Source organism: Venturia canescens, chromosome 2 (genome assembly GCF_019457755.1).
Source record: "Venturia canescens isolate UGA chromosome 2, ASM1945775v1, whole genome shotgun sequence".
Lineage (NCBI taxonomy): Eukaryota > Metazoa > Arthropoda > Insecta > Hymenoptera > Ichneumonidae > Venturia > Venturia canescens.
Genome location: NC_057422.1, coordinates 26,323,119 through 26,338,869, shown reverse-complemented (window position 1 = coordinate 26,338,869; position 15,751 = coordinate 26,323,119). Strand labels below are relative to the sequence as shown.

Here is a 15,751-nt window from a genome sequence, read left to right as displayed (position 1 = left end):
GTCGTATGCCATTCGGCCTCACTAACGCCCCAGCTACCTTCCAACGACTGCTAGATCGCTTGATCGGACCCGAGATGCAACCGCACGTATACGTGTATCTAGACGACATTATTATCGTGACGCCCACTTTCGAGGAACATCTAACCTGGTTGAAACGTGTCCTCTCGAAGATTCGTAACGCCGGCTTGACTATTAATCCGGACAAGAGCGAATTCTGCTGTTCGGAAGTTAAATACCTCGGTTTCGTGGTCAACCGCGAAGGCCTCCAAATTGACCCGGAAAAGGTGTCCCCGGTCCTGACTTACCCCGCGCCGCGAAACATCAAGCAATTACGCCGCTTCCTAGGAATGGCCTCGTGGTACCGGAGATTCATACCTGCCTTTGCCTCGTTGGCCGGTCCGCTTACCTCGTTATTGAAGAAAAATTCGGCTTGGGCCTGGGACCTACCTCAACGTAAAGCGTTCGACGAGATTCGCGCTCGTCTATCTACCTCGCCCACCTTGAGCTGCCCCGATTTCGAACTCCCTTTCGTGCTTCAGACCGACGCCAGTAGCGTAGGCCTAGGAGCAGTGCTCACCCAAACCGTGGACGACGTCGAACACGTGATTGCGTACGCCAGCCGCGCCCTGAACCCCGCGGAGAAGAATTACACCACCACTGAACAAGAGTGCCTAGCGGTGATTTGGGCCGTTCGTAAATTCCGCTGTTACCTGGAAGGTTATCACTTCACGGTGATAACTGACCACTCGAGTTTGAGGTGGCTACACCACTTGAAGAATCCCTCGGGTAGGCTCGGTCGTTGGGCGTTGGAGATGCAGGAATACGATTACGAGATACTCCACCGTAAAGGAGCACTGCACCACGTCCCTGACGCGTTATCTCGTATCCCAGAGGAGACCTGTTCCGCGTTGACATTCCCCAGCCCCAGTAACGATCGTTGGTACAATAAGAAACTTCGCTTAGTCCGTCGCAACCCCGATCAGCATCCCGATTGGCGAGTGGAGGACGCGCGACTGTATCACCATCGGCCACCGCGTTTCCCTGCCCTCGAGTTAGGAGACTTAAACGCCTGGAAGCTAGTGCTGCCCGTTGAACTCAGGCAGCAGGTACTGTTTACCTGCCACGACGTCCCGCAAGCAGGTCACCTCGGAGTAGAGAAAACTTTCCATCGTCTGAGCGTGCGTTATTACTGGCCAAATATGTTCCGGGACGTTGCGAATTACGTGCGGAAATGCGGAGTCTGCCAGCGCTGTAAAGTAGAACAAGCCGTCCCGGTCGGTCTCATGGGTAAGCGTGTACTAGACAAGCCCTGGGACATCGTCGCGGCGGACATAATGGGGCCCCTACCTACTAGCAAAAATGGGTTCGCGTACATCCTGGTCCTGCAGGACTTATTTACGAAATGGATCGAGTGTTTGCCGCTGCGTAAAGCCACCGGAAAGAAAATAGCGGAAGTCATCGACGACTTCGTGGCGTGCCGTTGGGGTAAACCACGCGTGCTCCTCACCGACAATGGGACGGAATTCGTGAACCGCGATATACGGGCCCTGACTGAACGGCTGGGCGTTCTACACCACACCATCGCCCCCTACCACCCTCAAGCGAATCCGGTCGAACGCGTTAACCGCGTGGTTAAGTCAATGATTACCTCTTACCTCGGGCCCGACCACCGCCAATGGGACGTCCACCTACCTGAATTCCGGTTTGCCTACAATACTGCCTACCACAGCTCCACCCAATCGAGCCCCGCGTACCTAAACTTCGGCCGTGAGCCCCTACCTTCCCAGGATCTAGCGGCGCCGGACACTCGCGAACCGATAGCGAATACGCCTCAAGCCTGGCTTGATCGAATGAAACGGATGCAGCAATTGAGGGGACTCGCGCGAATAGCCATTGACGAGGCCCAACAACGCCAAGCGTTGTATTACAATCGAAAGCACCGCGACCGCGATTATTGCGTCGGCGACCTCGTTTTGAAAAGACAACACGTTCTTTCCTCCGCTACCCAACATGTCGCCGCGAAATTAGCGACGAAATTTCATGGACCATTCGTCGTCCGGAGTAACGTTTCCCCAGTGGTATTAGAACTATCTAACCTCGAAGGTACCTGGGTGGGCAAGGTCCACGTGCAAGACTTAAAACCCTACGTGGCCTAGACCGTGAGCACCCATTAGGATCGACCACGAGTATTTCCCCCGCTAGTCCTACCGCCTTGCCACTTTACCTCGCATGTGTGAAGCTAATCTTATTTTTTTGTTTGCGTCCACCCCTTCCACAGGCGTCTTGTTACCTGCTCATACCTGCACCGCTTTCTCATTACCTACCAAGCTTGGGCCTCCGACGTTACCTGCATAAAGTTACTACCTGACGCAATCCCTACCCCTCACACTACCTTGGCTGTTGTTTGCACCATTCGCGCTGCCTTACCCGGTTTCCGTGTCCCGAACGGCGCGACTCTTCGGTCCACGAGAATGAACGGCGGAAGTGCAGACCCGCGGCTACGGAGGAGGGCCTCGGAGGGAGCCTCGACGCCACCAGCTCCCGACACCGGCAGGGAACACCTCACGACCAGACCATCTGAGGAACCCCCACTCCTGGTGGTGAATCTCGACAGCGACGAGGAGGACGAATTGCTACGCAGTCCCAGCGATTCGAACGCGAGTTCACCCCCGCGAAAGCGCTGGTCTCCGCCGGGCAGTCCGTCCCGCTCGCCCAGCCCATCACCGCCACGCCACCGCCGCCGCGAGCCGAGAACTCCGCCGAGGTCACCGGACCCCTCACCGCCTCGGGGACGGGAGTCGCGCTCGACTCGGCGCAGTCCCACCCCGCCGCGCCAGCGATCTCCCCGACCGCGCAGTCTATCGCCACTGGTGATCCTCGGGGAGCTACAGGAGGCGTTAAAATTCGACTGGTCAGAAGAAATAGACACCAACCCGCTCTTCAACGGCATCCGTCCCTTCGCCAGCCTGCTGGCCGCCAGCGAGTACGTCCGCCCGGGATTCGTTTCGGCCCTGACAGATTTGGTCCGCGCGCTCACTCACCAGGGCTGCGGCTACTGCCCCATCGCAGAGGGACTGCGACCTCCACGGAGTATGGGGTCCTCCGCTACGATTCGGGAGTTCCCTTTAACCCGGGAGAGCGGCACACAAACGGTGGAACCAGAGCCACTCCCGTTACCTGCCGTCCCGCCTCCACCTCAAGAAACGGCCATAAGGGAGCCCGAACCAGCGAACCCGTCACCACCAAGTAACCAAGCGGAGGCGAGCCAAGCGACGGAGAATCGGGTCACCAGTGAACTCCACCCGAAAAGGAAGCCCAGCCGAGAGCTACCCAATAAGCCCGCCCAACGAACCCGCTACGGGGCCTGTTACAACTGCGGTAGTTCCCGGCACGCCCGCCAGGAATGTCCGGAGCCCCCTGGAATCTTCTGCTTCCGTTGCGGAACCCGAGGGGTCACAGTGCGTACCTGCCCGATCCATGGACCCATTTACGAGAAGGAGCAGCGCAACAACACCCGTCCAACACCGTCGCGGCGTCGCGACGACGATCGCCAAGGCCCTCAACCGCACCGTAACCACGCACGGGGATAACTACCTGCCCCCCTTCGCCACTCCGGATTGACAGTACCTCTCTCCCCTGCCCGACTCGACTGCAATACCTGGACGACACCTTTCCCCGCGTCCTACCTAGCCGGTATACCCCCCCTAGCTTTTAGTTCATGCACTCAATTTAATTTCGTTTTCCCTTTCTATTCTGTGGGTCATTTATGACGCCGTCCCCTCGAGGGAAAAGCCTATTTATTTTGCGTTACCTAGTTTAATCCTTACTGTAAGTTACGTTTACCTTGCTTTATTGTTAGCCACGTTGCCAAAGGGGCTATCATTGCGTTCCCATTGGGCCCATTACGCGAAGCGTTCACTAGTCTTAAGTCCTAGATCAGAGTGGGAGTACCTCGTTCCTGATACCTGTCAGCCCACCAACCTCAGTGTCACCGCTCTCTAGTGATTAACTCATTAAACATGATTACCTCATACGCCTTGTTGTTGATTAGTACCTTACCCCTTCCGGTGGACGTGCGATGGGCTTAGTGACCTTGAGGCTCACTCGAAGACCGAACCGTCCTTTATCAATTCAATTGGCGACTTCGCGTATGTTCGAGGGGTTAGTGGCCATTCGATGTGAAGAGGGAGCACGCCTGTGGCGTGGATGGAGGAACTAACAGGGCTCCGAGGACGGTCTGCCGAGGGACCCTTCTTTGTTACAGGTCATTTCTCTGGGAGGCTCCCGGAACACTGGTTGCTACGATCGTGCGGGCGGCCCCGGAAGGATCCTGGCTGCGGGAGGACGCTACACCACAGCGAACGCCGAACACCACAGCCGACATCGACGAGCGTCGCCTTCCTCTCCCCGAAGCGCATTCTGGGGTGGAGGTTTTGTGACGTGACATTTCGCCCCGCCACGCCCGTACGAACCCGTGTCGACCAGTGGACCGGTATACGGCCCATACTTTTGCCGACGCCCGCCGCCCGCCTGTTTTCATTCGGATGAAGATTCTTTAGTTTTAGCTGCGTCACGTAACGTTAACTTGGCCTTACCTTGAATTCTTGAATTTCTTCCTTTGTATTATTTATTGCCTACCTGCGCACACGCCATCACGAATTGCCTGTAAAAAGAGAGGGAGACGCGCATTTGTAGTACCTATTCGTATGCTATCTTCTGTCGAGCGTCGACGGACTTGAGGTCGAATCTTTGTTTCGCGACTATGCCTCGTGGGAGTTTCCTCGGGATCACCGAAGTACCTCGTTTCCTTCCCTCCCCCTCTGCCGGCCGCGCACGCGGGTCGCGCTTTCGCGTGCTCAATTTCTCTGTGTGGGGTTCGCGGGGACTTTCCTGTCCGCGTACCGGGGACTGGGCTCCGCACAACCAAGCTCAGTCCAGTGGGCGGTCAGAGGATCACGCCGGTTTTATCGGCCAATTTGAACGCCTCCCGTGACCTCTTCGCCGAAGCAACCGAGAGTTGTCCCGTCCACCGTCGTCCGCCCGGGCACTACAGTTCGTAAAACCGGCGCCTCGTCCAGTGGGGCTCGGGATTATCCACCGGGAGTCGGGGTGTAATCTTTGCCTGGTGGCGCCTAGTGGACCCACCGTGGCTCGAAGGGACGCCCCGAGTCGCGAGGGAGGTCTCCCCCCGGCTCTCCGGTAACGTCGGCCGAGTCCCCAAGAGGAACAGTGTCCGGGCCTCGACAAAACCACCGAACGCGGTCGGGAACTTTGCCCGCAGAACCCTTCATTTCTTGAATCCGGCGTTAGCCACAACCGGGCGCGTGAGAGGTTAACTCTCCCACGTGCTCGATTTTCGTATTTGCCGCGGGAAGCGCGGTGCGCGAGCAACCACAAGTCCGCTCGTGAGGCGCGAGAGCGTGGCCCGTGGCGTGCGGCCCGGCGGAGAGGGGGAAGTGCCGAGACGGCGCACCGGCCGGCGCACTGAGCAGTCTTCATCTGAACAGCGCGGCGGACGGTGCCTCCTACCTGACTTGAAGGGATCTCTCGGTAAGCCCGCTCCTCATGTTTCTCTTCCCTCCTGTTCTCGTGTCTCTAGTCCCTTTTTTGTATAATGTCGCCTCTGGGGGATCGAGCCCCTGACATTTATTTGTAGATTGTGCCTGATGAGAGATCGTGGAAGGGAATTGTCGGCCTCGCGGCCGGCAATCGTCCCGACTCTTTCTCCGTCGTCTCGCGGATATTTCCGGGATGGAACACGAGGACAGGAGCGATATTGTTTGGCCAATTGCTGATTCCGTCTATTCGTTTCCCTAGTTTTCGCCTCAAGTCTCTCGCCGTCGCGTTATTACATTTTTCGTCGTATTACCTGGCGACTAGCGCGTGCGCTAGCGCCCTGCCTATCTCTCTCTCTTTCGCGTTGTCGCGCTTCGGGATGTACGGCGTTGAGCCCCGGCTTTGTTTAGCCTAATATTTTACGTGCGCTTCTGCCGTCTCGCGTGTTACCCCGTCGTTGTAATGGAACTACTCTGATTTGTCCTCGGTATTGCCCTCGCGCGTTGCGCTGAGTCGATCATAATATCTTTCTGTCGAATCTTACCTGCGCTTACCTACAGCCTCCGCGGCTGTTCAATTTTTCCCTGCGCTTTACCTACGGTACTCGTTACCGGTTACCTGCGCCTTACCTCCGGTACTCGCTACCGGCTACCTGCGCTTTACCTACGGTGCATGTCGCCGTTTGTCCTCGACCTGCGTTCTATCTACGGCCTTCGGCCCCTGCGGATGTTACCGGCGTGTTACCGTTTCGTTCTGAGGCACTCACTGTATTCTCTACCCATGTTTTCTTATGAATTTCTTGTCATCATTAAACGGTGAATAAAATTGTTAATAATTTACTGATCCATTGATTTGTGTCGGCTACATTCTTTCGTGTCGTGAATGGTTGTCTTTTCCCCAAGTACCCTCCCCTCTACCTTTAGTAACTCAGAATCGAGCTGAGTAGTCGGGTCATCCTTCGTCGCGCGGGGAATCACGGGGTCGTGTATAACCTTCCAATTCGGGTGGGCAAAATTAAGTCGATTTCATCGGCGGTACGCTCGTACCTGGCGCCCAGCCCACCCGGGGCCGTGTGGACTCGTGATTCTCCTCATCGTGAGCGGAGAAGGGGCGAGGCAACCCTCTCGGGGGAAATGTCTCGTTACAATATATTGAAAAACTCACCAGGACGACGCGTGTGGTTCTCTCTCTCTCTCTCTCCCTCGATCCAGTCTCTGCTCCACGACGTTGTCTCGCGTCCGATAGTTTTTCACACGCACACACACACACACACACACACACACACACACACGCACGCACACACACACACACACACACACACACACACACACACACACACACACACACACACACACACACACACACACACACACACACACACACACACACACACACACACACACACACGCGCGCGCGCGCACACGCACACACACGCACACACACACACACACACACACGCACACACGCGCACACACACACACACACACGCACGCAGCCTACTCCTCAGGACCGTCCGGGGTGTCGACAACGTCGACGAAGCCGTCGTCTTCGGCTCCCTCGTCGTAACCACGATAGCCGTCGGGCACCAACAACTCGTTCACGAGTATACCCCCGAGATCCCGGCCATCCTCAACAAACAGCCGGACGCTCAGGGGGTGTTGCGTGGGAGGGCTCATGACGATGGCCGCAAGAGTTCCCTCGCACAGCGCTTCCATCTCATTGATGGGGTAGCAAAAATCCTCCAAATAGGCGAGGCTGTGGAGGGAACACTCTATTACGAGTGCCGGTATTGCCTCTATTACCGATGAGGGGTGGTGGAGGCAGTCTAGGTTGTAAAACGCCGTGTCACAGTGATCCACCAGGTACACCTCAACATAATCATCGCTATCGCAGTATACGATTTCGCCGCGGTACACAATGCGTGAGCCCCGCAACACCACCACACAACTCACGCCCGGCGCTGCCTCCTCACTTTGGATAGGCCTGTCCAGCCTCCTGTCTATAAATTCACTATACAATAATTCTAACACATGTAAATGTAGCTGCTCTATAGCGGCGGTGCGTACGTAGAGACACGCAACACTCAACAACCGTATGACGCGGCACATAAACGATTGATGCAAAAGTTCATAGCGGTAACGCGGATACATTTTGAGGGAAAAACTTGTAGAGAGAAAAAAATATAAATTTGACCGGGACGAGATACTCGCGCACGGTTCGGTTGAAGACTGACGGCTAAGACGTTCATGCAAATACGTGCTTATGGTGAGCACATCATTGCAGGGGTAAAAGAAGGACAGGAGGGGTGTAAAACAGCTGACGTCTCGGCCCGATGCAGTCATCCTCGTATACGGGGCAAAGGAATCACACATGCCCTCTCGCTCGCTCTCGCGCTTAGATAAGACCGTTCGCGAGGCGCGATGCCTCGCGAGAGCTTGAGGTATTCAGTGCTTCATCAAAACTGCACGTGGCTGCAATCTCGACGGTGTACACCCTCTTACTCGCTCTCGTGCTAGCATACGCGTCAGCGTATACGCTCTCGCTCGCTCTCTCTCGAGATACGGTACCTCGCGCTCACCGTGCACAGCCTCTAAGCAGGCGGGGGAGTACGTCATCGTAGCATTGACCTTAAGTCATAGCATCGCACTGGTTCTTTAAGCAACAGCCAGCAGCGATGGTGTATACCGTCTCCCTCGCTCCAACGTCATGCTACATCCTCTTTCTCTCTCGCGAGGCACAATACTCGAGCATTTGAGAGTCGTGGCAATGATAGCGCATGCTATCTCGCTCGCACCCGTGTTGTGGTAAAGCCTCTCGCTCGCTCTCACATGAGACGCGAGGCCCTGCGCTCTCGCGACGCCGTCGTGCTGTGTCATCAGAATTGCACGTGCATCGGCCGAGCGCTCCAGAGCTGTAACGTGGATAGAGCACAGCCTCTCGCCCACGCCCGGAGACATGATACATTTTCTCGCTCACTCTCTCTCTTGTGAAGCACACGAGCGCGAGAGCAGCAACAGCATATGCCCTCTCGCTCACACTCGCGACACCGCTCATTCTCTCGCTCGCTCTTTCGCTAACCGTAGAGGCACAGCGATTCACAGCTGTAGCAGTGATACCATATACCGTCTTGCTCGCTCCACCATCATGATACATCCTCTCTCTCTTTCTCTCTCGTGGGGGACGATACTCGAGCATCTGAGAGTCGCGGCACTGATAGAGTATGCTATCTCACTCGCTCCCGTACCATGATAAACCCTCTCGCTTGCGCTCTCATGAGATGCGAGGCTCTGCGCTCTCGCGACGTCGTCGTGCAGTGTCATCAGAATTGCACGTGCATCGGCCGAGCGCTCCAGAGCTGTAACATGGATAGAGCACAGCCTCTCGCCCACACCCGGAGACATGATACATTTTCTCGCTCACTCTCTCTCTTGTGAAGTGCGCGAGAGCAGCAGCAACAGTATATACCCTCTCGCTCACGCTCGCGACACCGCTCATTCTCTCACTTGCTCTCTCGCTAGATGTAGAGGCACAACGCTTCAAAGCTGTAGCAGTGATGACGTATGCCGTCTCGCTCACTCTCATCATACCGATCCTTTAGTGAGCAGTCCTCTCTCTCGCTCTACCGTAAGACGCGATGCTTTATACAGAACTGTCGGAATTACACATACGGATGCAGCCTCTTGATGCCTCTAAACAAATCCCCCTCAATATATATTCTTTATTATATGCTATTTTGCGACTTCAGCCGATTCACTTATGAAGAGCGTATCTCCGAGGGCTAAAGACACAGCTCGGTCTTCGGGAGAAGATGCTATACAGAAGATGGAGCAATATGCTCGGAAATATGCTTGCAGGGCTAAACAAAGCTGTCTCACTCGTGCGCGTGCTTTTTCACGCAAACACCGGGGACCATGCAGAGTACTGTTAAACTTCAGCGACTGCTCCTTTGCTGTCTTGAAAAAAGTATCGCTAGCATTTTAATCATGATTCACACCTATCTTCTCGCTCGAGATATGACAGTAGCGATTCAGCCGTCATATAGAACGGTATTTAACGATCACCCCTTACAATGTCGGATGAATCAGTGCGTTCTTGTATTTTGGGTCTTTTACGTCTAACAAAACCGCATAGCGCTCAGCTGAGACGCCGGTGTAACGACCTATGGTGTTACGAGTTGCTGCGTTTATCGGGTGCTCGACTCGTGAACAGACTTAAATACGTGATCTGGTGGGCCCCTTTACGTGCTCTAGTGGTGGCCTATAACAGAGGCATATTAAGTGGTCGTCGAGTGCTGGATGCTGTGTATGACGAGTTACAGCGCCGCGGTGTTTTAGAAGCCCCCCGCGTAAGAGGCCTTGTCGGTGAAATCAGATGTAAGTACCATTATCACGATAAATCACTGTTGTTGGCGATTAGCAATACAACAGCTATTTTTTTTTACCATAGGCTATCGGCAGTTTTACGATGCGGGGAGTGACGAAGAAGAGGCTCTCGCTGAGGCGACGAGAGCTGTGGAGGAAACGGATCTAGAGCGTCAAACAGCCCTCTACCGTACGTATTCAACTATGCTTTGGCATTATCATCCGCGATTTTCGTTTTTAGACGTAAAAACCACGGGGGCGGTATTTTTCCAGAACCGTTGCACGAGGAGGGGGCAGGGGAAGAACCTAGAGCGAGCACCTCGGCAGCCCCGGCCGAGACGATACCGCAGCATTTTACCATATATCGGCCGTTTTACGACGCTGTGAGTGACGAAGAAGAAGAGGCTCTCGCTGAGACGACGAGAGCTGCGGAGGAAGCGGATCTAGAGCATCAAACCGCCCTCTACCGTGTGTATTCAACTCTGTTTTGGCATTATTATCAGCGATTCTCGTTTTTAGATATAAAAGCTACTGGCGCGGTTTTTTTTCAGAACCGCAGCATGAGGAGAGGCCCGAGGAAGAGCCTAGAGCGAGCACCTCGGCAGCCTCGGCCGAGCCGGTACCGCTGCAGCCCGAATTTGATGACGACGAGGCGTCGACTATTCTCAACCCCTCCTTGATGTTTAGCGATCGGTCTGATATACTGGGTAAGCATAGCCGTACAGCGATAATAAAATAAAAATAAACCGCGTTAATAAACAGAAATTATGAAATAACCCAAACAGCTGTGTACCGGCACACCAGAGCTAACGATGACGACGGAGCGATAGCGGGTCCATCGTATCACCACCATCGTCAGCAGGAAGATGATGACCTCGTACAACCCGAGAATCAGCTGGGGGTGTATCCGCTGGACGCTCAACAGACGGAGGAGGAGGAGCGTCTAAACGAGGAGCGATTAGAAGCTAGACGCTTCGGCCTATGGTTTCAAGAGCTGATGGAGTGTGATTCAGGTAAAGAAATAATAATGTCTTCTCTCTCTTTCTCCCTCACTCGCGCGCTTTCTCTCTCTTTATCTCTAACCCTTGCGGTAAATGCAGGATATGTTTAAAAGGCTTTATTATATTTAACACAGGGTACTCGTCAGCTGACTCGTCTCGTTATTGGCGTACCGCGATTAGTACGAGGTACACTAAAGTTACAATATGCCTTTTTATCAGCGATCTCTACCCTATAACTTACGCTTTTGTTTGATTACAGATATACAAACGGGCGGGGGGAGAACGCGCAATACACAGGGGTGCGAGGCTTTCGGGGATGTGCAACCCCCGGGAGGGCGGATCATCATTGCGCACGATACAGCTCGTTATTTCAAACGTTTTCGACTACGTGGTCGGGAAATAACACTGCGTATCCGCCAACCTCAAGCTGGCGCAAACGTGACAGCATGGCTTGAAGGAGCATTCCGCGATCTTCTGACGCATCTCACGAGTCACTGCGAGGGTGGTGACTACGCGGGGATCTCGTTCTCCGCGAGCTGCTTAGCGCACGGCCCCGTCTGGCTTTCATTCCGCCCTGTCCGAGCCTATACATTTGTAGATATCTGGCAATTAATAACAAACATAGCTCAAAGTGCAGCGTCTCTGGATATTAATGATTCTTTCCATATAAAAGTATGTATCGTTAAAGGTTTGGAGGGTAGGGGGCGAAAAGGTTTGACACACGAGGGCGTTGCTAAAAAATCAATTTTAACGATTCGAAATACCGACAATCTGTGTCTACCGCGCTCGTTAGTAACAGCACGCGCGTACGCGGAAAGGGGTGAGATACGCTCAGGGGCTCTGCATTCTAGATGGCAGCGTATACGACAGATTAACGGGTCGCTTCAAAAAGAGGCGGCGCTTGAGCTCACGAGAAACGCAAATGTTGTTATACAGCCCGCTGGCTGCGGTATGCGCGAAATTGCTATGTACCAGAATTATTTGGCTCGCGAGGGGTTAGCTATCGTGGTTTTCGAGTTTTTGACTTTGGGGCGACGCGAAAGACCGGTGTTTGACGGTACACAGACGGTTATGGATACAGTAGGCTCAGTCCGGCACACGTTATACATTCTGTATTATGAGCGGTCGCATCATTTCCAGCCTATCTTGAATCTGCGTGGTGCTGTAGGCAGCTTAAACTTCTGCGCAATCTGTAACGCCCGTTCTCGTCGGGATCATAGATGTTTAAAAAAGAAATGCCCTCGCTGCCTTCAAGCACCGCCCTGCGCTCTGGGAGCAGCTGCCGCGATCAGATGCGAGACATGTAACCGCGATTTTTTTGGGGAACAATGTTTAGAAAATCACAGGGCTGTTACCATCCGTCGTAAACACAGGGTAAACACTGTTTGCGAGTCTCTTCAGCGGTGCCGTAACTGCTTTCGCGCAATAAGATCTTTAGAGAAAAAGACGCATGTGTGCGGGGAGGGTTTCTGTAAAACGTGTAAATCGCGGCACCCCTATAATCGCCTGTGCTATATGAGGCCTATTCGCGTCGATGAGAGGCCGAAAGAGAACATATTCATATTCTATGATTTTGAAACGCAGCAGTGTACCCCTGTAAAAGGTGATCCTACAACGCGCGTTCACGAACCGAATCTTTGCGTGGCTCAACGTGTCTGCACCAAGTGCTGCGATAATGTTTCTATAGACGAGCCGTGCGAGCATTGCGGGGATCACGAGTTTATATTTAGGACGAATCCTGTGTGTCAACTTGTGGAGTTAGCCATACAGAGTATGCCGAACTTCTCTCACGTATTTTTAATAGCCCATAACGCCGGTGGTTTCGATGCCCAGTTTATCCTGCGCTACCTCATCGAGGAGAAAAAAACGCAGCTCCCATCTTTAATAATGAACGGTACTAAAATCATCACAATGCGCGTTAGCAAATTCGTGTTTCTCGACAGCTTGAACTACTTTCACATGCCTCTGAGTGCACTGCCTAAATCTTTCGGTCTAAAAACTGCTCTCGCCAAAGGATCTTTTCCGCATCTGTTCAATAGGCCCGAGAATCAAAATTATATTGGGCCGATGCCGCCTGCAGCCGATTACTCTCCCGACACTATGCGCCCGGAGGAACGCGAGCGTTTTTTTGCATGGTATAACGAGTTAAAGAATGCCTCTTATGTATTTAACTTTTCAAACGAGCTCATAACCTATTGTAAAAACGACGTGTGGTTTTCCGGAAAATGTTCAAGGACAGCGGACGCGTTTGCCCGTTTAGCGAAAACACAACAATCGCGTCCGCCTGCTTTCAAATCTTTCGAAAAAATTTTTTAAAACCTAACACGATCGGTATTATACCTACGGGCGGTTACAGATGGGCTCACAATCAGTCAAAAAAAGCGGTCTCTTGGCTCGTGTGGATGGAGCATTCTTTAAATCGTCGTATCATTCACGCAGGACGCTCGCGCGAGTTTAAATTGCCTCAAAATTTATTAGTAGACGGCTACTACGAAACACCTGATTCAGCCCACGTGTTACAGTTTCACGGTTGCTATTGGCACGGGTGTTTGAGCTGTTTCACTGTAAACAGAGACCGTGTACAAGGCGACGGTGATACACTGAACGAGCGTCTCGAGAGAACAAACGCTATATCGCAGAGAATCCGCTCAAGCGGCTACACGTTAACCGAGATTTGGGAATGCGCGTATGACCGGATGATAAAAACAGATTTAGAGATGAGCGCTTTTGTGAGTGATCACCCTCTGGTTCGAGCGGAGCCTCTCAATCCTCGCGATGCTTTTTTCGGTGGTCGCACGGAAAACATGGTCACTCTGTACGACGTGAAAGACGGGGAGCAGATACGATATGTTGACGTTTGCTCTTTGTACCCATACATCTGCAAGTACGGCAAATATCCGGTGGGCCATCCAACGGTATACGTCGGCGACGAGTGCAGGGAGCTGACAGGTCCCGAAAATAATATCAGTCTTTCCCGCGTCGAGGGCCTTGTTAAATGTACAGTGCTTCCACCGCAAAATCTTTATCATCCGGTGCTGCCGGTGCGAATGCATCAGCGCCTGTTATTCGGGTTATGTCGTAGCTGCTGCGAAACAATGAACCAGGACGCGTGTCCTCATGAAGACCCCGCGGAGCGTGTGTTTAGCGGTACTTGGGTAGTGGATGAATTGCGAAAAGCTATTGCGTGCGGGTATAAAATATTAACCGTGAGCGAGATTTGGCAGTATAATATAACGCAGTACAACCGCGATACACAAAAGGGGGGCCTTTTCACCGGGTACATAAACACTTTTCTTAAAATCAAACAAGAGGCTAGCGGTTGGCCCGAGGGTTATGCAGATGACGAGGCTGCCCAAGAGCGTTATATAACTGCTTTTAAGACAGCCGAAGGGGTTCAGCTGGAGCGGGGTGCGGTAGCGAAAAACCCGGGGCTGCGCTCGGTAGCCAAACTTTGTCTTAACTCCTTTTGGGGTAAATTTGGACAACGCGAAAATTTACCGCAAACAGAAATAGTATCGACACGCGAAAAACTTATGGAGCTGCTAAATAGCCCCGAGCACGAGATCACTGGTATGCTACCTGTTAACAACCAGGTGCTGTATGTTAATTATACGAAAACCAGTGATGCTGTAATACCGTCTAATATAGCAAATACTGTCATAGCTGCATACACCACAGCCCAAGCCCGTTTAAAACTTTACACCTATGTCGAACCGCTGGGTAAGCGTGCTCTGTACTGCGACACCGATTCCGTTATTTATGTCACGAGAAAAGAGCCTGGAGAGTATGAACCGCCAACGGGTCAATTGCTAGGGGATTTAACCGACGAGCTAAGCTCCTACGGCGAGGGCAGTTACATTAAGTCTTTCATCTCAGGCGGCCCTAAATTTTATTCTTTCATAGTTAATACGCCGAGCGGCGCGGAAAGCGAGGTTTGCAAGGTTAAAGGCATAACGCTGAATTACGCAAACAGTTCGCTGATAAATTACGAATCAATACGGTCATTTATAATAGGTGAGAGAGAGAATCCTGTTGTACTACAGTTTGATTCAATACGTCGTACACCATTCCACCAGGTTGTCACACGACCCGAAAAGAAATCGTGCATGCCTCTGAGCGTCAAGCGAAGACGTGATGGCGAATACGGTTCGCTCCCTTACGGTTACAAATAGCCGTTTATAAAAACTCTCGCTTTAAACATTGTTAAGCAGTATTGTAAAATACCTATGTTATTACTGTAAAATATTTATACTGTTACAGGAAAATAAAAGCTCTATACATGTTTCAACTGCTCGAATTCTTTATATTATACCGCCCCGCAGGAAACGTGGTCATTCGTGCAGATGGATGTACGGTGGAAGCATCCCTGGACCTCAATGATCTGTGGTCCCACAGGCTGCGGTAAAACGTACTTTGTAAAAAAGTTTTTAAAGTTTATATCACGGATGAACAGTGAGCCATTCGAGAGAGTCATTTTCTATTACTCCGAGTGGCAGTCAGCGTACACGGAGTATGGTGAATCAATAGAGTTCCATGAGGGTCTACCTCAGAGTGGTGATTATGCTAACGACCCTCGCGCAAAACTTCTCATAATCGATGATTTGATGCGTGAGGCGTCTAACAACAATGTTGTGGACCTTTTCACCAAAGGCAGTCATCATAAAAATCTGAGCGTTATTTTTATTACCCAGAACTTATTCCATCAAGGACACGGTCAGCGAGATATCTCGCTGAATGCCAACTATATAGTGATTTTCAAAAATCCTCGTGATCGTGCTCAAATTCAGCATCTCGCGCGACAGGTGTATCCTGAAAACCCGCGTTTCCTACAGG

General features: G+C 52.5%; 3 protein-coding genes across 3 annotated transcripts; all 3 read left to right on the top strand.

Moving 5' to 3' along the window:
• Positions 1–2,471: 2,471 nt before the first annotated feature.
• Positions 2,472–3,590, top strand: LOC122406324 (serine/arginine repetitive matrix protein 1-like). Its single transcript, XM_043411719.1, has one exon. It carries the CDS (start codon positions 2,472–2,474, stop codon positions 3,588–3,590), a length of 1,119 nt encoding a protein of 372 aa, XP_043267654.1.
• A 5,325-nt stretch (positions 3,591–8,915) lies between these two features.
• On the top strand, positions 8,916–11,171 carry LOC122406323 (uncharacterized). Its single transcript, XM_043411716.1, has 6 exons — positions 8,916–9,929; positions 10,003–10,107; positions 10,191–10,385; positions 10,469–10,624; positions 10,703–10,930; positions 11,053–11,171. The coding sequence occupies exons 1-6, from the start codon at positions 9,626–9,628 to the stop codon at positions 11,169–11,171; spliced, it is 1,107 nt and encodes a 368-aa protein (XP_043267651.1). The 5' UTR covers positions 8,916–9,625.
• LOC122406554 (uncharacterized) lies at positions 11,074–15,206 on the top strand. Its single transcript, XM_043412065.1, has 2 exons — positions 11,074–11,104; positions 11,178–15,206. The coding sequence occupies exon 2, from the start codon at positions 13,144–13,146 to the stop codon at positions 15,088–15,090; it is 1,947 nt and encodes a 648-aa protein (XP_043268000.1). The 5' UTR covers positions 11,074–11,104; positions 11,178–13,143; the 3' UTR covers positions 15,091–15,206.
• Positions 15,207–15,751: the final 545 nt, after the last annotated feature.